General features: G+C 39.7%; 1 protein-coding gene across 8 annotated transcripts in view; it reads right to left on the minus strand.

The window, feature by feature from the left end:
* Nucleotides 1-26,382, minus strand: part of MBD5 (methyl-CpG binding domain protein 5) — a 457,957-nt gene that overhangs the window by 75,805 nt on the left and 355,770 nt on the right. For 7 of the 8 annotated variants that reach the window (XM_075529832.1, XM_075529830.1, XM_075529834.1 and 4 more), the window contains 4 exons: nucleotides 16,768-17,438; nucleotides 13,047-13,149; nucleotides 11,793-11,973; nucleotides 1,179-3,290 (listed from right to left, as the gene is read on the minus strand). In XM_075529832.1, coding sequence (XP_075385947.1) covers nucleotides 1,179-3,290; nucleotides 11,793-11,973; nucleotides 13,047-13,149; nucleotides 16,768-16,880 — 2,509 coding nt within the window. In that variant the 5' untranslated portion in view covers nucleotides 16,881-17,438. Of the gene's footprint in view, nucleotides 1-1,178; nucleotides 3,291-11,792; nucleotides 11,974-13,046; nucleotides 13,150-16,767; nucleotides 17,439-26,064; nucleotides 26,205-26,382 lie in introns of those variants that run through there. The other variant, XM_075529835.1, reaches the window with a different exon arrangement.

A 26,382-nucleotide genomic window follows, 5' to 3' on the forward strand; every position in this document is an offset into this window, starting at 1 on the left:
TTTTTGAGCTACAACAAAAGAGAAGTGGGTTATAATGTTTTTCCAGGATGGTGGCATAATACACTCTATACATATCTATATGATCGCTTATTATTAAAAAAGCCTCAGCAGTTTTTCATCTCCAGCAGCAATCTGGTTTTTAAAGCCCACTGCTTTCAGATCTGAATAATATTATCTCTTCAATTGCCTTTTATTCCCTCCTGTCATTTCTCACAAACCTCTCAAATCATTAGTGTTGGGTTTTGCATACACTTTCTAATGTTTTCAGGGTCAAATTATCTGATGCTTCAGTAACTGTACCTCTCTTGTGCATCTATATAGCTTCATTATAACATTTCTGGGGACTCAAGTGCACAAACAGAGTTCTTTTTCCTAATGTGCCTACTTTTAAACAAATTTGTCTCGTACATTAATAAGTGGATGAAGAGGTGCAGTAAGTTTGGGCTCAATCTTAATGTTCGTGGTAAAATTGAAGGTTGCATTTTAGAAGATAAATTCTAAAATAACGTCAAGATCAGAAATTCTGGAAATCGTGTTTTCAGCCTTTTTATTGGAAAATTTAATTCTTTAAATAGAGGGAGAGCCAATATCCATTCTTCAATGTTCTCAAGCAAATAATAGTAAGGAATAGCACACTGGGCTAAGAAAACATTAGCGGGGGGCTTTCTACTTCATACAAACTCTAGTTACCTTTCCTATCCCTTCATCTATTTCTGGTCGGAAAGCGAGGGGGAAAATGCATTAATTTTCACTTTTGGGGGGTTTCCAAAATGAGCTTCATTTACTTGTGTGCAGGCCAACGCTCGACAGAATGGCTTTTCAATTAGCACAGGCTTCTCTGACAAACCAGGCAACCTGCCTCCTATGGCTTCTTTCGCACTTTAAAAGTCCACAAAGATCACCCCCCAACCGGAAGTCACACGAGGCTCAAAATGACACAGATAGACAACAAATAACGGAAACGCCCCGGATCCCCTTGGCTGCCAATCTTTCTAATAGACAACTTAGCGTTCTGTAAATAAAATCATAAATACTAAAGAAGTGATGAGAATTTCACAATGGGGGAGGGAGGTCGGGGAAGGATCATCTGTTATAATAATAAATATTTTGGTACAAATTCTTTTAAAAAAGTAGAAAAGTTTAGTACCTTGGGGTACTTTTTTCTAATAAAACCATACCTGCTTCAGCACTTGTTTGAGTATAGCTGCTAACAATGCTGTTTGGTATCACTGGCGTGGAGGACGCTGAAATTCTTGACTGAGGTGGATTGGGATGTAATGAATTTCCTAAAGCCATGCCCGACTGACTGAGCATCCCACAGTTCCCGCTAGCCTGAATCTGATTTATTAAACCTGCAAGACGGTGGCTCGGGACTGGACTGTTACTGTGAACAAAGTTAGTATTTGCATCATGGCAGTGCACAGCTTCCCCTCTCAGAGGGATGTTCTGTGCCAGTGAGTTCTGAAGAACACTGGAGTTCATGTTGGGATTTGTAAAATGCAGCTGGTTAGCAGAGCAAGGCAAAGCAGTATTTGAGCCCCCACAAACCGGGGTACTATTGCTACTCAAGTGAAGTAACTGAGACATGGAACTGATGGGAAATGAACCCTGACCCTGCTTCCTTAGCAGGTCGGGTCCAGGCTTAGGAACTGCAGAACTATCCACTTGAGACTGTCTGAGCAAGCTCAACACTGTGGTAGGTGGCTGTTTTCTTTTCCGCATTGAGTCTTTTTGCTGGGACATCAGCTTATCTCTTAGTGCTGCTCGACCACTTTGCCCTTCGCCTGTTGGGAGGAGCATGTTGGCAGTAGGAGGGAACACGGTGTTTAAAGTGCTATGTCCTTCAGTGTTGCCGCTGCCGGCAACAGCTCCAGAATTGCTACTGCTGCTACTGTTGTTACCAGCAAGTTTGTTTTGATTTGCTAGCTGTGCTTTGGCTGCTGCTGAGAGTAAACTACTTGCTGGAAAGGAGGCAGCATTGTGCTGGTTCAAGATCTGATTTAAAGGCATTCCCAGCAAACCAGGCTGACTCTTTACAGAACCACTTCCGGCAGGTGCAGTAGGAAAGGCTGCACTGCTTGGAGTATTTAGTACATTACTCATTCCAGCAATTAATGAATTAGGGATATCCTTGTACTGGTGATATCCATCGGACTTGGTAGAAGGGCTTGATGGCATTGATGGTCTTGGGGACCCTATTGTTGACCTTGGTGACCTGGGTGGAACCTTAATACCACTGCAAGTGGCCTGGGGTCCTACAGGTGGCATCATGAAATTTCCATGATCTGATGACGTGGAAGATGAACGTGATCTTTGGGGGGATGCCTCAATCCTTCCAATTCCAGTCCCCATCATGTGCACTGGGGATGTCACTGGAGAAGGGGACAGGGAGGTGGACGCTGAGTGTTGAGCTCTTTGTACATGACTCCCGTGGTTCATGTGACCAGGCTTTACAGTTGGCAAAGGGAGATTACTCGGCAAAGGAACAACAGCAGGAGGCATGCCTACATTCATCACAGGTACCTGAGAGTGGACGTTTGAATGGAAATTGGTTGGATTAATGATAACAGGGTTCTGGTTCACTGGTTTACTAGGAATAGGGTCAAGAATGCCAAGTGGATCTTTCTCGGATGTTAATGGCTTTTTCTGAAGAGCACAAGAAGGTGGAGGAGGGGGTGGTGGGCCTTGGGGTGGTTTGTGGTGGAACATCGATCGTGGTATTTCCATGTTAGTCGAGAAGTTACACATTGGCTTTTTCATTACTGGACTCTTTGTAGTCAAGGTTGGGGAAAGAGGTATATTAGTCCTTCCAGCCATTGCACAGGATGACTGTACAGGAGAGCCATGGAGCATTACTGAAGGAGGAGAAAGTGGAGTCCTATTCAGGTGAATCGGACTAGAATTGGGAGCTCCATGAAAACCAGGATTGTTTCTTGTGAAAACATCGGGGCTTCCAAGCGGGTCAGTCCTTGGCGAGATTGAGCCATCTCCATATATCTGGGATCCTGAAGACGCTGGGCTGGGCAGGCCCCCATGGCTGCCACGGAATGGAGATTTCTGACCATGTTCACTGCTGCCCAATCTCTGGCGGGGGTAGATGGGGTGGAGTTCTTGTTGCTGGCTCCCAGGCAGTTCTTGTACATACAACCTTCCCATGGCATTAGACGATCCAATCATTAACTTGAAAGGATGCTTACATTCAGGCATTACAGAATTTGTAATTCCTTCATGCGACTTATTTCTTACTGATCTTGGAGTTGCTGCCCGAGAAGGTACTACTGGAGTTGCATCTGATGTGAAAGAGAAAGGGAGAGGGGAAAAAAAAAACATCTGTTAACAGCTTCTCTTCTTTTGTGGCTATATGCTAGCAGTGGGGCCTGGGGGTGGAGCGGGGAGGAAAGGAGGAAATAGAGCATGTAGAGTATCTGGGAATGGAGATTTGCAAATAGAAGCGATCATTCTAGGCAAGTAACATTTTTCTGCAATTAATATTAAATTTTGAGGAAAAGAATGTACACTTAAGCAAAGGTCCCTGATAACTACTTACCTCACCTGCTAATAAAGGACGGGGATTTATAACAGCACACACTGATATTGGCCACTCTAATAATTAAGATAAGTCTGTGCAAATTTGAGATTGAGAGCCCACATGGGAATGGTTCGCTTATTGAATCTGAAAATTTTTAGAACTATAATAGAAATGGTAATCTGTGGGGCATAATACCTCTTTAGCTAACTTAAATAAATTGCCACTCTACCAGAAAATCTGTACCCTATATATGTTTCTGTTACTCTACTAAAACCGCCTCAGGATAGCTACAGCAACACCGACCCCAACATCTCTTCACTGCGAGAGTAAAAAGAGTCCTAATTGTTGTCAAGTCAGTGAATGGGATTCTGGCTCTTTTATGGTGGGACTGGTGACAACAGAAAATGCAATGATATTACAATCATGTTTAATTTTGTATCATGTCTGTGGCATCATTAATTTATTTGTCCTTAATCAGTCATTACTGTAAAAACGGACTTGCCAAATAATGTAGGTAAAAGATGGCAATTCTTTTATTAGCATAGAATCCGGAAGCAAAAATACAGTGAGAGTGCTAAAACCTTCAGACTAGGTTCCAATTGAGTATTCTCTTTTGACACGAATACATTTCTCTCTCCCCTGATTTTTAAAATCCCTTCAGTTCTTTTGGAGATCAGAGAGAATACAGGCAACAAAAGCAAGCTGGCTCATCATACAGAATTTCCACTCTATCATGTTAGAATTCTAAGTTTAAGCAGGTTTTTTTTTAAGTCCCCAAGGTTGTTTAACTATTTTATAAAGTTGTGTCTTCTAAAATAGAAATAGCAAAAACAATGCATTTCATCTGCCAATTCTCATCAATTGGTTGGCGGTGGCTGCCCAGAGAGCTGTGCTGAAAGGATGCTGGGCTGGAGCTGGTTCCATGAACAAATGCCAATGTGGCTATCTATCACAGGCACAGGGGATGGAAGTGGCTTATTCAGACTCTGCATTCATCATGTTTGTCCTGTGACTTACACAACACGAGAGCAATTCAACAAGCATTGCTACCAGGATGCCAGTTCCTACGTGCATGCGTTTATGCCGAATAAACATGTGCATAAACTTAATTGTGTGATCAGTGACTTGGCTGCCAGCAAGTTTTCCAGTGATCTGTCTTAATCTCATTAGGGTTAAGAATCATTAAATAAAGCTATAATTCAAACAGCGGCTTCTAAATGGAATCTACTGGGTCAGTTAAATTCAAGAGCAAGAGGCTAACTCAGAAGGTATGGCAACTGTTTTGAAAATTCTAAAGGGGTAGTCTTGATACATTTTCTCAAACTATAATCAAGGGGTTTTATTGGGAAGAAGGTGTAAAAAAATTGAAAATGGCACTGGTGAAAAAAAATAGCCACAGGAAATTTGCCCTAAGGAATTTTTACTCATGACAATGTACTGTTCATTCAAGGGCTGGTGTATGAGAGTTTTGTGGGCAAACCTGACCTCGCCCACCCTTCACTCTGATCTTGCCCCTTCAGCATTTTTTGACCCCAAACTCTTAAGAACATTTAAAAGGAAAGCAATTTGAATCCCTGAAGAATGCCAAGACTGCCATTTTCCTGTAACTGAAAAGTGTAACATTCTTTGGGGAAATATGGAAATAAAGCCTTCGGAATTGTATAGACCTAGATGAAGGATATATTAAGAAACACAGCTTCACGTTTAAAAATTTTTGTTTAATAAAGGCTACTACAATTTTATAGCAGCATTTTTTACTTCTCCAGTTATTAACAAGTATACTTAACTTCGTTTTCCAAGGTATACTTATTTACACGAGTAATTACATGTTTAAGAAATACATATATCTATATCTATTCCTAGAGAAATGTGGGCTTTCTCTTTCTAGTTTGGTGTTCAGATCGTTGGATCGAGAAATTTCTGGAATATAACTTATAAAAAATTGAGAATCAACAGTGTAAGAAAATTATAGCAGTTATACACAACATTGAAGCTCATTTTCCGTTTAAGAAAGACTTTAATTTTTTTAATTTGTAACTTAAGAAATAATGCATAGACATTATTGGGGGTGCTGTGCTTGACACACAGGCCTTCCTCGTTTTACTGTGCCATGGAGACTCTGCAGTTTACACATGTAAGGTATGACAGCCTTCCTCCAGCGAGTCTGTGGGCAGCCTTTTTGCAACAGCATATTCTTACTTCTTGTCTTGGTGCCATGTTTTGCTAACATTCACAATATTTCCAACTTTTCCATCATGCTACAGCACACTGACTAGATTAAATTATAGTACAGACATAACTTTTATATGCACTGGGAAACCAAAATGTGTGGTGCTTGCTTTATTTCAACGTATGCTTTATTGTGGTCGGGAACTGAGTCTGCAATAATTCTGAGGTATGCCTGCAAGAACTGTACTAACATTATTAGCATTATCATGAATTCACTGTTATCTTCAGTAATAAAACTAGTGACTTGCTAAGTTTTTTTTGGTTTCAATATATTTATATATTTAGTTGTCTACAACTCAATGATTTAAAATATACATTGGTCATTTTTCATATCCAACATAATTTTGGAAATTAATTGTAGTTAGGAAAGACTTTCTTCCATATCTGGGGAATAGTAGTTATTACCATGTTTTAAATAACAGGAATACTAATCAAACGAAAGCTAGGTGAGGGGATGTTACAGTTAGGAACTAAAGTACATATGGTTGGCAACTATAAATGCTAGTCACTCATCAAGTGTACTCAAGTGGCCCTTTCAAGAGAATAAACAGAAACTAAATATATATTTATGCGTGCAAAACTAGGAGAGGTTAAAACAACTACACAAATCTTTTGAACTTTCGATTAAATTTCAATCATATAATAGCATATTTTAAAACTTAGAAAGAACAATAAAGTTCCACCTGAAGGTAGTGGAAGAACAGCACTGGAAATAAATCCACTGAAGTGTATGTGCTTGTAGAAGATGGGGACATGCCAACTCTGCCTCCTATAGAAGGCTGCTATGAATCAGAAGCAACTTGATGACGATGTGTTTTCTTTTTGTTTGTTTAGTTAAATATTTACTTCTCAAGAATTAAACTTGCATTTATATAGATTGCAAAGGACTAAGAAGATTCAGTCTGGGTCATTAAAATGGCACTTATAATTGCAGAAGATTGCAGAAATTGGTCAATTACAATATAATATGAAGTGACTATAGCAGCAGAGAGTATGTGCACACACAGGTGGCAAGGCAATGCGAAAAAACTCCTAACAATAGCTATATGTCAAGGTGGCAGGAAGATGGTACATTTTAAATAATTTAATTTTCAACATCACTTTAAAATTGCTATTGAAGTTTGGCTGACCACGAGTTATAGAAGGGACCAGTTGTCAGACATCAAAGAGCTAAAAAACCTTATCGGTAGGTGCCCACCTTCCTGACACAACCACTGAAGACAAACATGTGCATAAGCAAATGTGGTGAAGAAAGCTAATGGTGCCTGGCTATCAAAAAATATAGCATCTGGCGGTCTTAAAGGCTTGAAGATGAACAAGTGGCCATTTAGCTGAGAAGCATCAAAGCCCACATAGAAGAAGTAAACCAGCCTGTCTGACCACCAGGTGCAGAAGGGACTAGTTATCAGACATCAAAGAGATAAAAACTATATCAGTGGGTGCCCACCTCCCTGATACGATCAATGAAGCAAACGTGTGCATAAGCAAATGTGGTGAAGAAAGCTGATGGTGCCCAGCTATCAAAAGATATAGCATCTGGGGTCTTAAAGGCTCGAAGACAAACAAGTGGCCATCTAGCTCAGAAGCAACAAAGCCCACATGGAAGATATACACCAGCCTGTGTGACCATGAACTGTCAAAGGGATCAGGTATCAAGCATCAAGGAACAAAAAATCATATCACTGAAAATGTGTGTGAGTGCAGAGTGGAGACTCAAAGTCCAATGGCAGCCAACCGGATACCCCCTTACTGAAGGGTTGTGCGGAGGAGATGAACCAGTCAGGGTGCAGGGTAGCAACGATGAAACATATAACTTTCATCTAGTTCTTAAATACTTCCTTCCCACCCACTATCATGATCCCAATTCTACCTTACAAATCTGGCTAGACCAGAGGATGTACATTGGTACAGATAGCAACCGGAAACACAGGGAATCCAGGACAGATGACTCCTCCAGGACCAGTGGTGAGAGTGGCAATGCCTGGTGGGTGGAGAGAATGTAAGGTAGAAAGGGGGAACTGATTACAGAAGTCTATGTATAGTCTCCTCCCTGGGGGAGGGACAGCAGAGAAGAAAGCGGGGGGGGGGGGTGAGGGGGGGAGACGTCGGACAGTGTAATATATGACAAAATAATAATTTATGAATGATGAAAGGTTCGTGGGAAAGGGGGGAGTGGGGAGGAAGGGGGAAAATCAGGAGCAGATATCAAGGGCTCAAATAGAAGGCAAATGTTTTGAGAATGATGATGGCAACAAATGTACGTATGTTCTTGACACAATGGATGTATGTATGGATTGTGAGGAGAATTGTGCGAGTCCCCAATGAATGATTTAAAAAACAACAACAAAAAAACCCCCCTACTTAGCTTGAAAAAAAATTGCCAGTGAGTTAACTCTGGCACACAGGAACATTACATAGGGCTTTTGAGGTCATAAATCTTTATGAAAACAGAAAGTCTCATCTTTCTCCCATGTAGCAGTTGGTGGGTTCGAACCACCAATCTACAGTTAGCAGTCCAATGCTTATCTGACAGTGCTACCACTGCCATTGAGACAATACCACTGCATTGGCAGATAATAGTGACCCTATTGGAGAGGGTAGATTTGCTCCTGTGAGTTTCTGAGACTGTAACTTTGAACAGGAGTAAAAAGGCCTTCCTTTCTCCATTGGACAGCTTGTGGTTTCGAACTGCTGATCTTGGGGTTAGCAGCCCAATGGGTGACCACCACATCATCAGGACTCCAACAGCATTTCCAAGACTCATTTAAAATTATTTATATATATATATATATACTTAAAAATATATAAGAATAGCCCACTGAAAGAGAAACAAAACAAAGCAAGAACCCAAATCAATAATTGCCTGAGAGTTTTCCTTATGTACCTTACAGAAGCACATTCTCCTCACCCCACCCCCTGCTGACTATTCCTGTTAATCTACAGACGCTTATTGGCTAAGAACTCTATGCTGCTTTTAGGAAGGATTAGCCATATTTTACCCTGAAGTACTTCTCAATTTTACCTAGGTTCATATTCATAAAAGAAGCTCCTCAGACTCAATGAATACTACATATTAATCATACAAGGAAAATGGTATCTTAATAACGGAGAATTCAGATGATCACATGCTGAATTAGCTAAGTAGCCATCAAAATGGAATAGATTGATATTATGTGCCTCCTGATAAATATCATCACCTATGCAGCATTCCTACCAAAACGTTTGTGTAGGTGTAACATAATACACACACACACACCTATAGTGTGTAATGTTTTAATTTATAGCTATTTATCATATTATATTACACACAGACAGGAGGGAAAGTAAACAAGTACTGCCCAGAGAGTTCCAGTTCATACACGAATGGGTTTATTTCAAAGGAATGTGCTTAATCATGTCACTGCAGACAAGGGCTATTGGTAATACACTTGTCTTAGTCTGTATAGGGTTAGGATTACTAGATGGAAAAAAAAAAGATTTAATCAAAACAATGAATCCCAAGGAGATATGTTGGGTCAGTTAAATTTGGGGTAGAGAGGCTACCTCAGAAGTGTAGGTTAACTCCTTTTTTGGGGGGTGGATTCCCATGGGGAAATCTTGATAGCTTTCCTAAAAAAAAAATACAGGACAATAAAGGGAAGAAGTGATTAGAAAACTGAAAAGTGTACTGGTCAGAAAAGGGCCAAAAAATTCTCCTCGAGGAATTTTTCTTTTCTTTCATGAAAATGTACCTGTTAATTTGTCAAGGGGAGCAAGGCCGGTCCTAGAAGACTTTCACTGGAAATCCTTACCCCATCCACCCACAGCCCCGATTGTGGCCCTTCGCACTTCTTTGGACTTATAAGGATGATATTAAAACTTGGTTTTGACGTTGTATTAATGGAAGCATGCAGAAGTCTTGGGGAAGGGTTAGAGAGCTGGAAACATCACTTCAGAAGTGTATCGACTTAGATAGAGGATATATCGGAAGCAATAGATTCACATTTTGATATCTGTTTAATAACGTGTCTATGATTTTTAGCAATATTTTTCATTTACCATTGTATATATAATTGAGGGTATGTGTTTGGGAATATCAGGCAAATCCAAAATGAGGAAAATTCCAAAATCTGCAAAACTTGCCTGGACCTTTTAAAAATGTCAATTTCTGAAAGACAAAGGCTGGAGAACCAATCTGGGCGAAAGAAACGCAACAACTAAATGCAGTGCAGAACCTTTGAGTTATCCTGGATCAAACAAACAAACAAACAAACAAAATAAAACACTCGTGGGGTTTTTAAAAATACTATAAAGGGCACTACTTGGATAAATGAAAAATTGTAAATATTTAATTATATTGTGGTTTTGTAAGAGATGTTCTTGTGTGCTGGGATATTTGGAGATGAATTCACAGTATCTACAACTTGCCAAAAAGTTCTTCAAAAGAAAAAAAAAAGCACAGGAGGGACTAGGAAGGAAACGAAACAAAATGCTTATTGGTGAACCGAGGTGGGTACTTGATGTAGTACACTTGCAATTTTCCTGCAGTTTTGAATATGTGTACATATATATACAACACATATAAAATATATATGTGCACACACACACACATGAGGGGATACCCCTCAAATTGGAATTATTTTTCCAAAGCTATGAATTAAATTTTTTTTTTTTTTACAAAATAACCTTTTCCCCTTCAATGGAATCTCCATTACACTTAATATATTTGTCAAATCTGTGATTCTTCTCTTGGAAATGTTTTTCAAACTCATCTGTTTGGATGGCTGACAGCATCTCCCTCGTTTGTTTTTTACCCACCTCTACTACATCTTCATCAAATAGCTGCTCTTTCATGCCCCTCTTCATTTGCAGGAACAAAAAGAAGTCACATGGGGAGGGTGAGGTGAGTAAGATGCTCGGGAGAGGAGAGGCATGCTGTTTTTTGGCAAAAACTGGAGCACTAAGATGGCTGTGTGAGCAAGTGCTTTGTTGTGATTGCAAAACCAGTGCCCCATCTGCCACAAATCAGGCCTCTTTTGTCATGGTGCACATTGTTACACTATCTTTTCAGAATCTCTAAATAGAAAGCTTGATTAACAGTCTGACCTGTTGGAAAGAACTCTGAATGCACTGTGAGTTGACATTTTTGTCCATTTGGGAAGTTGACGGACATTTAGAAGGAGGTTTGTCATCAACTGACATTTCACCTTTTGTGAAATGAGAAAACCACTAGGACATTTGAGTTTTTCCCATGGCACTGTCTTTAGAGCTGTATTCAACATCACAACAGTTTGTGGCATTTTTCCTGAGCAGAAAACAAAATTTCAGATCCATGTCTTGTTCTCTTAAGTGGGCCATCACCAAAAACGAGTTTGGAGCAAAACTACTTTGATGAAAAAAATTCACTGTGACAAGAGAGAACCTTCCCAGGTGATGCCACTGGGTGCACAAACTCAGAGTGAGTTGCTCTATACTGGCCAAGTGGCAAAAATGCTTACTAAGACATCTCAGCTTTGCCCAGTGCAATTCTGTTGTTTTGGGGGGCAGGTACCCCCTCCCGTGTGTGTGTGTGTGTGTGTGTGTGTGTGTGTGTGTAAGATACAAAGTTCTTGGCACAGTGATTTCTGGTCCGCAGGTGCTCAGTGAGGGAGCACTGCTGCTAGTTTCTGAATTGCTACACTGGAGACTTGATACCATACTTTCCAATCTCACCACCAAGAAAAAGGCTACACTGTTTCCTAAAATGCAGCAACACTTTCTCTTTTGTTAGCTCAGCGATACACATTTGCACCCACTTTTATGCGCTAATTAGTGTTTATTCTGCTTGTTTAACTAGGTGATCTGGACAGGAAATTTGGGGAAACAACCTTCTGGTAGTTTTTCGGAACAAATTTACTATTTGCAATAAATTGATAGAACATGTGGAACTAAAAGCATTGTCCATATTTGAAAAGTAGGAGGGGCCATGTTTGGCAAAGTGATTTCAAATGATTCCTTTTCTGGAGAGGAGTGGACCAGGGTGGGCATCTGTAAACCCTTCACCACGATTACTTACTTGTCCCTCCTCCAGGACTGGTGAGCACCAGAGAAGGATGTGGGGCTTCCATGCTTTTATGAAGTGTGGCCACTGCAATAATCTTTCTTTTATGTATGCATAGCTTGGTGACATCTTCGTCGGCTTTAACATCCTCTGCAGTTCTCTGTTTCACAGCAGCTCCGGGATCAAAATTAAACACCTGGAAAAAGCACTCTTTGTTTAGAATAGGTCTGTTAAGACATTCAATAAAAAGATACGCTTTCTGAACAAAAGAAGAAAGCTACTGCGAGTAGATTGGGCCATAAATCAGAATAAAACTCTGTCCAGCTTTTAAATTTAAGTCAAGCAATCTTATATAACTTAAGAAATATTTCTGCTCAAGATTGTTAGTGGTAAAGTAACTAATTAAAATTATTTTAAGTCTAAGAGACTGAAGAGGAATAATAGAAAGCTATGTTATCTGGCTGTTTCCTAGTTATGTACTTTCTCATGCTGTAAGAATATAATAAATGATCGAAGAGTTAAAAAAAAACAACACCCAAAACAAAAGCTATGATATTTCTACTTGAACTCATTTTATTATTAATAATAAGATTACAATTTCACTCATATTTTAAGAATTTATTTCTCTCCTTCAAATTTTTGTAAGATGCTTCAAATTATCTTTTTGGAATGAGGAGATATATAAATAGGTAAAAAGGGAAGCATTGTGTGTTAATATTTACTTCTAAATATAGCACGATAACGGGACATCTAGAAGTAATGGCCTGTTTCTCTAGTAAAGAATACATTGCCGTTTGAAATGATCTTACTTTTAATTTTGTACAGGAGCAATTCAGCTTCACACCTTGGCTACAAAGGTTCAGCTTTGGGATTTTAGAAAAGATCTGTGGCAGATTTATCAACACCACCTACCAACACTAGCACTAAAAATAACGCTGCAGATTTGTGCAGCCGTAGTTGTAAAAGGGGATTTTGCATTACTTAAAGGCAGAGCATAAGTATAGCTCTCGTAAAAAGGCACAAAAGTGGTTATAATGAAATACTTGTTATGAACACAGGTTTGCCACCTACAAAAAATGACTCTTGGATTTGAACCATTGCAAAAGGCGGGCAAAAGATGTTGAATTAGGTAAAAATCTACATTGTATGGATGTTTGGAAGCATTTATAGAAAGACAAAATACCAAATGGGGAAAGCACATATATTATACACCTTAAAAAAAAAGGCAACAACAACAAACTGCTGACCGTTCTGTTGTGAAATGATTACCTTGGGAAGGATAAGAGGACATTCCAAGCCACACTTGCATGTTCCGTCAGTAAGCAGGTATGTTTTAACCTGCTCCAAGCAAGATAACAAAGACCCACTGGGACTGTAAAAATAGTAAAAAAAAAAATCAGGAAATAATTCTGACCGCAAATATTATATGAAAACAGGTATGATTTATACGCCTCCTACTGTCCTTCACAGGATAATATTTTCCTACTAGGGAAAATAATTTTCTTTGTCAATATAATGTTAGCTACTAAATTACAGTCTCTAACACTATAGCTCTCTCTTTAGAAGCAAAAATCTTCTCAGGGAAATGCCAATCTCCATAGGATGTGCAGTATTTTGAAAACTAGGACTGAGGATGGACTGAAGATGGGAAAGCTCTATTAAGAAAGGCTGCGGATCCACAGAAAGGACAGTTGGAATCAGGAAAAGAAAGAAAAAGCAAGGAGAGAACTCCACACAGCAGTCATTGCCATTTTAAATGAAGAGCCGTTTAAAATGGTGTGAGGGAAAACTGCACTTTTAGGAACACGTTGGAGGTCAAACCAGGAACTCTGAAAGTCCCCAGAGGTTGGGCCTCCCTAGTACTTCTCTCTGAATCTTGGAGCTGAGAACCAAGCTGTCCTGATGCAAGACCTTTTGCGTTTCCTTCTCGCCCTTCCCGAGTTGCTTTGACTATGGACAGACCAGGTAGCCTAACTCTTAGTGAGGAGACAAACTGCAAAGGGAGGAGCCAAGCAGAATTGACGACACAAGATGGGGATTTTTGAGGACGTGAATTTCAAGTGGGACCGTAGGCTGGCCCACAAAAGTCTTTATGACACTGTGAACCAAATCTACAGACCAGGTAGTGAAATCAGCATGAAGTAAATCTTTATTGTTGCTTTCAAAAAATAACAACAATGTTATTTCGTTTTATTCACTCTCATTGCCATCTCATCAACTCATCCCGGCCCTGTAGGATAGGGGAGAACTGCCTCTGTAGGCTTCTGAGACTGTCACTCTTCAGGGGAATAGAGTCTCCTCTTTCTCTTGTGGCCCAGAGAAAATGCTCTCGAACTACTGATCTGACCTTATAGTTAGTAGCCCGGTGTGTAACCCGCTGTGCCACCAGGGATCCTGTGGGGTTCCAGGGCTGTGAATCCTGATGGGAGCAGGTGCTTCAGTTTTTTCCCTACAGGTTTGAGGTCAGCAGCCCAACATAGAGTGTGCTATGCCGTCAAAGCACCTTTTTAGGCGTGTAATTCGATTCAGTGCCATCAAGTCGATTCCTGCTCGTAGCGACCCGACAGGACAGGGTGGGACTGCCCCCAGGAATCTGTGAGGCTAGTTCTTTATAGGGGCAGAAAGTCTCATCTTTCTTCCATTTATGCATACAGAAAAATATAAATTAAACCTTTCACTAGTATTTTTCCCCCTGTAGATCACAGGCTCCCAAACTTACAGGCTTTTTTTTTTAATTCAGCAGTCCACTAGCAATTAAAAAAATTTTGTGCTACAGTTCATAATCCAGGCTAAAGTACAGGTAATATTGCTTCTGCAAGCCCCCTGGATTGGTCCAGGGCCTCCGGGTGGTGGTATTGTCCATTCTGGGAAACACTGCTGTAGACGCCACATAAAGACTAATTCCCTATAACACAGACCTGCCTTCCTCATAGGAAAGAAGGACAATGAGAGGATTGGGGAGTCTTGTAATTTTGTCACTAAACAGCATCTTCATTTTTCTCCCATGCAAGAAGTTCACGAGTTTTGTGAAAAGCAACAGCCCCACATTCTGTAGCTAAATTTGTAAGGATTGAGCCCTAAAAGAATTTAATTTTAAAATTAAACTGAAGACAAGCAGTCCCGACTCCTATTCGAGCCCTCTGCTCTAAACACTTTAAAAACACTTCCTCTCAATCACTCAGTTGGTTTCTTTCCTTCAGTTATAGCTCTTTAATTAACTTTTGAGAGTAATAATTAATGTAAAACATAGTTCCAAGGCTTGGGACACAACATAGAAGAGTGGGAGCAGGTGGGAAATGCAATGCGTGGCCTTGAAGCCACCCTCAGGCAGGAGCAGCTGGAAATTTAACTTGAAAATTAAAGCACGCTGCACATTGAAGAGGGAGCTACAAAGGTAGGGCTAGCCTTCTATGTGGCTTCAGTAGCAACTTAAGGAGTTATACACAAACAGATGAAGCCCATGCTGGCTTAATTTGAAAGTGTTTTAACCTATCAGGGAAAGTTAGTTTCCAAAATAGTTCTTAGCACAGATTTGGACACGGAGAACTCACAAATCAAATAATGATGTCTATCTAGACTTGGAAACTCATACACAAGATAACAGATTCTTGACCTGGTTTGTTTTTTCTCCCTCTTAGCAATCGGAAAAGCTGACTTGCCTTTCATAAGTATTAAACTACCCAGATATTACAGCCATTTGCTATGAGCAGAATCTATATCTGCTCTTTACAAACTAGAAATGTGCATTATATTTATAAAAAGGCACTCTGGCCCTTTGCAAACAGCACCGGCAATAGGAAGAGTTGATGAAAGTTATTTTGTTGTGTCTTCTCCATCATGTCTAATTAAGGCTACTAAAATAGGAGATGAAGTCCTTATTCCTTGACTTTTTATCCTTTAACCTCGATTACTATAGTGTATAACTTTTAATGTTACAGAGGAAAAAAGCGGTGAACCCAGAATTTCAATTAGGAATTAAATTTAGCTCAAAACACTTCTTCTACAAAACTTAGAATCTGAACTGACTTTCTGAGTCCTTATGGTATGATATGCTTTGTTTTTCTGTAACAGAGACTACCTCTTTCACATAAAATCCATCTTTGGAGGAATAAAGGACTACGTTGAATAATATAAAAATACAAATAGTACAATACAATAATACCAATAATCACATTAGAAGTAAGTTTAAGGATGGGAATTGGTGTGTTTTTAAAAGTTCTAACTCTATTTTCAATTATGTCACAAAGACAGACTAAATGGTACAAGTGATGAAACTTGGCAATTATATAATAACTAAGACGAAAACTACTTGCCAACAGCTTAGTTATTCCATTTAATTTATTCTACATGAGATACATGCCATCAAAATCGGAAACAGGGATTTCTGCTATATTTGTGTAATTTTTATCCGTGAGATGAAGAACCACTCCCATCATGACCTTTTCTCTTTAATTACCACGTGCAACCGAATCGAGTAAAAACTGCGCAGAAAATAATAAGGAATTTATTTTTAGGCAACATCAGGCAGGCAGGAACATAGTAACTGAAACTGCCTATAGATAAGCACACTCAACCTCTATCGGAACAGTCAACTGAAGCATCGTGAGGAAGAGAATCACATTGTCAACAGATACTGGGGCTATTTTCAGTATTTTACTTTCTTTGATGGATGTGGTAATGATGCTTTATATTTCTTTTAGAAATCTCCATATTTCTTCTCTATCCTTCTAGTTTGTAAAAAGAGAGATGTAGAATGACACCTTTTTTTTAAACGCAAGTAATGCACAAAACCTCTCTGGTAACTCAAAGCAATTTACATAGCAAAACAGTGCAGAATAAACACACATGAATATTTCTAGCACAAAGGTCATTGATTCAAGTTTCCTTAACGTGCTATCAGTCATGGTATTCTGCTCACGGAAGAGACGCTACACCTCACCCTTAGGTCTGCAACCTTGAGGCAGCCTAGGTCATACATAGCAACGCTCACCTGACATAGCGCACTCCACTGGCATCCACTCGACGCTGCCAGCCCACAGGAACTTGAATAGCTGGAAGACATCCATCCTTGTCCCCTCCGTCACACTCCTTGCCTCCATTCATTTTCTGTGTCTGCTTGGGACTCTTCAAAGATATCAGCAATAAGATGATATCCTTACATTACATGGCATGATGGCCTTCACACACAGGCCAGCGCAGCACAGTGTTTCCCAGACTGTACAAAATGCATTGGGAAGCTTCAGCTCAGTTTGGAACCAAGTCCTTACAATCTGCCATTGTGATAAATCAGTTTCCCATTATTAGTCTACATTAAATAACTGATACTGAATTCTTATAGGTGGTCTACATGGGTAAAAATGCACGTTTCTGATTAAGGAAAATCATAATTCATCAATGCTGGTACCTGCCCGAAGGGAGGGGGTGGGGAGTGTAAAGTTTTTATTTCAACATTTTGTCTTGAACTTTGATGGCGGCCTAAAATAATCTCTATTGTTTAGAAAGCAGTCTCATTTTTATAGTGTGAGTCAGTTATTTCCAGGTACCACCCGTCTTTATCGTCCACATTCTTTAAAGTTTCTCTCTCTCTTCCCCTCTGAATCCACCTTGTTGCAGGTTGGCTCATCTGATGTTTTCATGTCTTCAAAATTCCAACAATATAGCCTGAAACATATATAACATACAGACTGCATATTTAACATTGAAAAACCAAGAAGGTACACAATTTAAAAAAAGAATAAACTGCCAACTGTACCAAACCACTTTGAGGTTCTCTGTCATCAAATTATGTGATGAATTCAACTTAGTTTCTTCTTTCAACTTGCTTTACTTACTTCAGTTATACCAATTTTCTTGTTCTTCACCATACCTAAGTTTGTAATTACTACATGTAGAGCCATAATTATGGTCTCTCTCTCTCTCTCTCTCTCTCTCTCTCTCTCTCTCTCTCTCTCTCTCTCTCTCTCACACACACACACACACACATTCTTCCTCCTAGCACACAAAAACACATCCATTACCTCTTATGACCTGACAACGGAGAATTGTGAGCTACATCTTATTCATGTCTTAATTCCATGTAAGTCTGTGATTCACTTTTCTTTTTCAGTCTGTATAATGGCCGAAAGAACAGCAGCTTTGAAAAAGAACGAAAGAAAGAAAGAAAGAAAGAAGAAACAAACAGAGTCTGGTCCCTAAGTCAGACAAGACTGTCAGCTCAGTGCTACTGACCCAGAGTTGGAGTTGTCCTATAGTCAAGAGGTCATAAAACCCTTACATTGGGGGATGCAGTCTTAATTTGTTGCGTTACCAGGTTCAGTTGGCAGAAGGCATATTGGTTTGAAACCACAGGAATATCCATACAAGTCGTCTTGATGGGTTACACACAGAAAGGTGACAAGATGGAAACAGTTTTAGTGCCCAATCCGGGTAGGTCATAGGGTGCCACGGGTAGCAGCAGTGCTTGCTGCTGTGAACCAGCGTTTAAAGACATGGTGGGCCTCATGGAACTACATTAAAAGATACATTTGAAAAACTAATTTGTGCTATATGATGATTTTCTCATGACAGCATTAGCCACAGATTTTAAAAATGCTGCATTAAAAAATAAAAAGCTTAGGCCATAAGAGGAGGTGGAAAACTGTCAGATGATTTAAGACTCACAGGACAGTATGGACTCAAAACTATTGCATGGAACTTAAATGAACAAACCTATCTATTATTTTTGGCACAAGATTTCAAAACTGCAATGAAACTTAATCAACCATTAGAAGTATAAATAGATGCAGAATTTCTTAGTAGTCCTAAATGTCTACACAACCCTAGTGGCCCAAACATTGAATCTTCCAGCTCTCCTGTTTTGCCCCACTACACTGGAACAGCAGAATATTGCACTATGGTCTAGGCTCTCATGCACTCAGACGTACGTACCCCTTATTAGCAGACTCAACTCTGAGACAAGCTGAAGGAATTTCAATGCAGCATGCACTCATTTAATGAAAGGCCAGGAACGGTGAGTGAGTGTGGAAAACACTAGCAGGTAATGGGAGAAACAGCAACCCAGTATTGGGGAAAATGTGAAATATAAAGAAAACGCTCAGGCTCAGTAGTTAAGTCTCAAGACAGTAATTTGCACTGTGAGCCTGCTGCATTCTACATGTCTTACAAAAGGGCCCATGTGCAGACAAAATACCCAAGTTTGATACCCATCCATTGCACTTTAAATGATGCCCCCCGTTTCGTCCGGCAGTCAGTGAGCATCTACTAGCTACTGTGCTAGGTACTGGGAGTACAAAGATGGTAGGGTCCCACGTCATAGAGAAGGGCAGAAAGGGACAAGGGAGGGGAAGGAATGGAGAGAAGACGGAGAAGTCCCAGGCAACAAAGAAGGGTTTATCCCAGTTCTAAGGAGCTCCCAGTTTAGTGAAAGATGTGGAGAGCTGAAATTCAGACCATCCACGGCTCTTGACTTTGTAACCAGCTAAGTACTCTTATGACTGAATGTGCTTAAAATAAACAGTTTCTCTCTTTTCATGCCTTTTTATTGCATTTCCAAAAGCTATCTCTTGAAGTGGTTTCTGATTATTAGACTGGACCCACGCCCACTTTCCCTACTTTGGATATTTCCGATCATTTGATGCCTATTGCTTATCTGCCTACCCTTATATGTGGCTCCAATTTCCCCGAGACTGGCTGGCTCTCTCCATTAAGTAATTTGTGGATCTGCCAGATAATGACATTGGAGTGATTCATGCCAAATGTCTCCCTCACATTTCAGTAGTCATAAATACAAATATTGCATGGCCTGGTTTTGCTTACACCAGCAGTTCTCAAAGAGATCTGTCCTGGGACCTGCATTACCACCATCAGTAGGAACACCTGGAGGATCGCTTAGAAATGCAAATTCACAGGCCTGTCCCAGACACACTGATTCCGAAAACTCTGGGGACAATCTCTTCTGGAGCAAGGCTTCCGGGTGATTGTGATACTTGCTTCAGTTTGAGAAGCACCAGCTTTGACCACCTGGGGCCCTTCCCAGGACCTAGCCACCGCTCTCTCCATTGCCACCCAGGGCAGGCAGCGAGTGAGCACACGGCTTTCTGTTGTCCCACCTAGCGCCATCCTTTTTCATGCTTTCAGCCTTTTGGCACAGCAAGATGGTAAGGGCTGTCGTGGAGAAGGCCCCCAACCATCCCACTATTGTTTAGTTAATCTGTACATGGCACTGTTTTTCTGACTGCAACCTTCGCTTTCTGCATTGGAAAATACAGGTCAGTCTGAGACTGAAAATGAATATTCCCTTGTAATCTTACCAATCAAAACCAAACTCACTCCCATGGAGGCAGTGCTGACTCACAGGGACCTCTTGTGGATTTCGGAGGCTGTACCTGTTTGGGGGTAAAGAGGCTTTCTCCCACTGGGCTGCTGGTGGTTTCAAACTGACAGCCGTGAGGATCCCAGCCCAGCCTCACTTCTGAATAATAAACGCTATAAAGATGAACACACTTTTCTTTCAACTATTGGTTTTTAGCTTTAAAAGCACACACAATAATGTGAGGCAATTAGAAATCTACAATGTAAGCATAAAAGACTTAAAAAAATATTGGGGATAATTCAAATACTACCCCCCACCCCATTTTTCTTTTCAGCCCTCCTCTTTGTCACCTCAGAGACACCAGCACTACAACTCAGCTGTATCTTTCCTATGCGTACTCCATACATGGGTATGCACGCAGTATTTGGTGTGGCTACTACGTACGTTTTAAAACTTTACATAACAGCTATTACAAATACATCATTCCACTTTCTGCTTTTTAAAACAATATTGTTTTCAGAGCTATCTGTATGGATATATATCGATCTAACTCGGTTTCTGATATATAGATCCAATTCATTAATTTTTAACAATTGAATAGTATTCCACCATTTGATTACACAGCTATTTATTTAGTGGGATAGCAATTACACTAATGTTGGATTGTAGGCTGTGGACGCTTTCAACTTTGCAAACATTGCCAAATTGCTCTCTAAAGAAGAATCAATTTCATCTCAACTTTTTCTATGTGTGAATGAGGGTCTCTCTTTCCCGTTGAATATTGACTCACTACATTTTATACATTTATTTTCTTCCTGAGCATTTCCTAGGGCACCAAACCTTTTACCAACATACAATATTTAGTTAATAGATAGAATTTTGTTGAATATTCATATGAAATTTATTTACTCATTTCCCTTTAGTAGGCAGATTTTCTCCCAAATAATCACCATTACAAAGAACTCTGAGAAAAATATCTCTGTAACATCGATCTGTGCCTATCCTGATAATTCATTTAGAATTATTTGTTAAGACAGACTGTGTAATTTTAGAATTCTGATACATTTCTTAAAGTACCAGGAGGGTAATTTTAGGTAAACATCTCAGATTATGTTTCCCAATGTTTTCAAACAAACGCCGTCTTTTACTATGCACAAGAATCTATTCCACTCGTCACTAAAATTATGACAATTTCATCTCTTTAGAGACACACCATCCAAGATTTAGTCAAGCTTTATTTTTATAGTCTGCATTTTGTAGAAACGTACACCCCCCTTTTTAGAATTCAACACTCAATATTATACTGCTATGTTTTGAAAATATGTTTTACATATTCTGTCTCTCACCTTCCCTAAAGATTCTGCTACAACCAGTCTGCCAAGCTTATTGCTTGGCTTAAGTGCAGCAGACACAGGCTAAACAGAAAAGATGCTGAGACTTGAAAAGAACCTCCCTCTCATTAGGACACAGGCATTAAAAAAAATGTATTCCACACACAGGCTTAAAGCGTGATAATTTAATCAAAGGAGTGTGGTGGGAGAGGGGTGGTGTGTGTGTGTTCTGAGTGGCTATAGGAGAGAGTTCTACCAGGGTGTTGATTTTCTTGCTTCTTTTCAATATGCACCTTGCTTCTCAATGAGACCTGGCTTTAGGGAAATGAATTTTAGTGACTTCGTTTCTTCTTGGCAGAGGTGGCTTTCTCTGGGTATTTGGAAGTCGGGTTTGATGTTGCCCTCTCTGAGTGGCTAGGTACCTCAATCACCTAACATTAACCCTTGATGCTAGTTAATGAACCAGGCTTCCTTTTTATTAAAAAAATTCTTTAAATCAACATTATTACCATTCTTGTCAACTCGAGAATGAACTTAGCTACCTGTGCAATGTTTAAAGTCTCCTTGAAGTTACACTAAAAGCATCGCAAAGACAATGTATCAGAAAACACATCATGACACTAAGTAAATAGTTATTCTTCATAAAGCCCTAAATCATGGTAATACCAAACAAATGCCATAAAGCCTGTTGAAAAATATCAACAAAATGATTAACAGTGATAACAATAAATTAATTTTTGAGTCATGTGATGTTTTTAATACACCCCACTACTACGACATCACATTCATCTTCTACCCTGTGGAGATTCCTGAAAATCCCTTCAGACAGAAGTGACACCCTATATATTATTGACTTGTCAAGGTGAGGTGATGAAAACTATATAAAACATCATCATTTATGTTTTTAATATTATGATTATAAACTCATCAGCTCATAAGATATTTAAAGGTAAGCCCACTCCATTCTTACAATTACGAGAGTGAATGTTTCATGTTCTCCAATTGGAACAAACCCTACATGAAACATGGATCTATACTTGAACTCCAAAGCAATGTATATACATGTGTATATATATCAAAATATATAAGTAATTGGATTAAGATATAACAACTTCAATAGAATTTTTAGAGAACAATGGCGGGGTGGCTATTACATAACTATTATTTGAATGGGTAATAGGTGAACAAGCTCAAAATTGTTCCATCATTATAAAATGTGTTGATTGGTTATGAGAAACCCTTCATGACATTTTCCCCCTTTCCAATTATCGTCACCAGTATATCAATTATTTAAACAGCTCCTCCACAGCCCTTAGCTGGTCCCTCATGCAACTCCCCCATCTGTTTCATTTTCATACACATATTCAACCTATATATTTTCTTTATGATCACACTTATCCTACAGTTATATCTTCTTTCATTTTTTAAAAACCTTCCCATAGATTAACTTCATCTACACTCAGGTTACTATTTTCATTTGGCTCTTATCTTCTCTGTGCAGCCTTCTCTTCTAAAACATACACCTAAGATACATCCCATCTAAGAGACCTAATGTCTCTCTCAGGCTTCAGTAACTCATCTAAAACTAGACCCAGCTTATTGACATTTGTTTTGTACAGTTGTGCCAGGACACTCTTAACGTACCGTTCCTTCTCTGGGAACTAATTCCAGAATCCCCTGCTCTTACAGCAAAGATTTTAAATTTACCTCCTCCACACAAGGGTTCACATTCATGTACAAAGGCTACATTCTCCTCCCCCAAACTCTGAAAATACAAAAAAATGGCTCCTGAGAGTAGGGCTATGCCTTAGAGTCAAGGGAATTATCAGTAGCCCACACTCAATGTTCACAGGATAATTCTTTGTCTCAGACCTTTCTTACTACAAAAATTTAGCAACTTCACATTCCACTATCACAGATGCCTTCTGGGAGCTAACTGCTAAGCGTGAGAGTTAGTCAATGGTCCACAGGTGCTTTGAGGCTTGTTCCAATCAGAGGTGGGATCTATTTACACCATGGAACTTGGAGGATGAGAGAATATGGGGGAAGAACTAGTCTCAGCCAGTGCAGCCAATCAACTGAGGTCTTAGCACCATGTGACACTGGCTTTATTGTCCTACTCGAGTGCCGCCTCACCTACCAATCCACAGACTCATGAGTATTATGGCCAATATCCAAAAATAACATGGCAACAACCTGCCAGTCTGCAATAGTGTCTGACTTAAAGTCAGTGGAGTGCTGAGGGCAGTGCAGCATTACTGGGTACGGTGTACGCCCTGGAGGCTCTGGGGTAAGCTTTTACATTCCTTGTTATACAAAACAGATTGTGCCTTCAAGGAGTTGTTCTGGGGATAAAGCAAATGAAAGTTCACAACACCTTAAAACAGTGCCTTCAACCACCTTGTAAGTACCCAAATTGTTGTCCTTTAAGCACAGACAGTGAAATCATGTTACAAACAAGTTAATAGCACTGGGCATATATATTGCTATTAGTTGCAGACACATTACAACGCTCCATGACTGATTATAATCTTAATTTTCAACAGTGCTGTTATTATATGGAACTAAGAGCAGACGGCGGTGTTGGGTACGAGTTGGGCTGGTGGCCCCAGGGTTCAAGCCCACCAGTCACCGTGGAAGACAGAGGAGATGAGCCGCTGCTGTAAAGATGACCATCTCAGAAGCCCACCGAGTTGCCCTGAGCCAGAGTCAACTCTCTGGTGATAGGATTTTATCCTACCAGTACCAGTCTCTGGCGATTATGAACACGTATGATTTTTTTCTTGTAAGATTTTTCTCGATCTTCAAAGTGTTATATAACAAACATGTATTGGCTCTCAGGAAGAAATACTATTTAAAAAATGAAATGTTAGATCTATATAGTTGTTAGGCGCCATCAAGTTGATTTTTGACTCACAGTAACTTCAGATGACAGACTAAACCTGCCTCATGTGGTTTCTTAGGTTGTAATCTTTATGGGAGTAGATTGTCAGAACTGACACCGACAATTTTTTGGTTACCATCTGGGCGCTAAACCTTTGCACCACCTGAATGACGGAACACCTAGCTGATTAATGGTTCCTTAATCCTGGGAAACTTTAGGGAAGCAGCTAAAAACTTTCAATAAGTATAAACCAGTGTTCTACTATTGCTTCTTTTTCTGCATCAACCCAGTGGAGGAAAATATGGAGAACCAGAGGACTACATTAATGGCTAGTCTTTTCCTCCATATGAATTCCTACATGTAACTGAAGTTTCTCTTTGTCCTTGTCATCCTATATGACAACCAAAAAAAAGCAACTTCAAGTGGAAAGTGAGGGATATGCAAGCAAACGTAGACAACACTTACTCTGTCTTGCTTGCCTTTCTTAAAATGCAAATATAAGTTACGAGTTCCCAAATACTTATCTTTAAAAAAAAACTCTAAAGAACTATTATTTTAAAGAATAGTAACAGGTCCTGCTTGGATTGATTCAGAAGTCACCATAATTCTGACAGAAAAATTATTTAAGATTTATTTTGATAAATTAGCAAGAAGCACATTATATTTTTTGATTTTTGTGCAGGAGAATAACGTTTCTCTTATGGAATATTGATAAAATAAATACTTATGTATTTAAGGATCTACTTAAGAATGTGCTAAGCAGGTTGTAAGGGATACTTTTCCTATCTTATCATCCATTACTGGTATTTTAGCCACTAAAATGCAGTTCAATAGATGCAGGTCAAATCACTGCTGAAAAAAATTGATTTAGCTCACACTGCTTTTCCCAAAACTGGTCTTCAAGAATAAAACAAGTGTGAATCATGTTCGTTTGGGGTTGTGCAGCTTATTAAGACAAGTCATCTTTAAATTCACTTTTGCTCTAAACATGTTTAGCATTCTTTAGTTCACTTGGCAGTGGAAGTCAGCCTCCTACCTGGCCTATCGACGCTGTTCAGAGGTAAAGACCCAGAGAACCGGGTTATTCCTAACAGTAAAAATAAGAAAACTCCTTTGTCATTAAAAAAAACTCATCTAAAAGATATTGCTTGCATGTGTACATGTCTAGGTCAACTCAAATCCAGTCAACATTTTTAGTAAATATGATTAGCACAGTAAAATCTAACCCACTACTCCTGTCTGGTAAGGCTTGAAGAAACAGAAGGAAAAAGATGTCTCCATATGCATTTTGGAAAGGGAAGCCCAATGACCATATGCTAAGTACCTTGAAACAATCATTTTTTATGTTTGTGAAGCTCATATCTCGGTCACACACCAAGCACGCAGTCAAGTCGGTGGATGTTTTAGTGATGTCCACTGGGAAAGGCCTCAAGGGATTGCTCCCTGCTACGCTCAGGATGGCAGGAAAAAATGTGCAGCCAAAGAAAATGTACACACAAAGCATTCAGAGCGTCCACAGCACAACATTATTCACAGAGCGTTTTAGAGAAGATAATGAAGAAACGCCAAACCTGTTGGAAAGAAAGTCTCTAATTTCACCAGTAGGTAAGCAAAGTATAAGACCAAGACTATTGTAAATGATGAGACATCAGGCCAAATCCCACCTGCAGCAGTGCTGTTTGACAATAATAACGAAAGCGAATTAACTGCCAGTGTTTAAATAAAAAGATTTCACATGATGATTTGGATTTCCTGCTTTACCTGACAAACTGGGCAATGTGGTAACCCTAGGTCGACAGGCCTGCCTTGCAACAGTTATCTGGAGTGGAGCAGGGCCACCCTCCAAAAGGACCTGGCTCTCCGCTCACTGCTGGGACCTCCTGCTTCATGCCCACCAGCCTGGGCAGGCACTGGGCTTCCAGGCTCTGGAATAAGAAAGGACCCTGAGATAAGGCTTGAAGGACCCAATGCAGTCCTTAAGGAGAGGTACAACCGTATCTTATTTTTATCATGATCACGGAAGCTACACTTAATTGTTTTTCAAAGGAGTGCAGGACGGTCTTCCTGTAGATTGCCATG

This window comes from Tenrec ecaudatus, chromosome 13 (genome assembly GCF_050624435.1).
Source record: "Tenrec ecaudatus isolate mTenEca1 chromosome 13, mTenEca1.hap1, whole genome shotgun sequence".
In the NCBI taxonomy this organism is placed as follows: domain Eukaryota; kingdom Metazoa; phylum Chordata; class Mammalia; order Afrosoricida; family Tenrecidae; genus Tenrec; species Tenrec ecaudatus.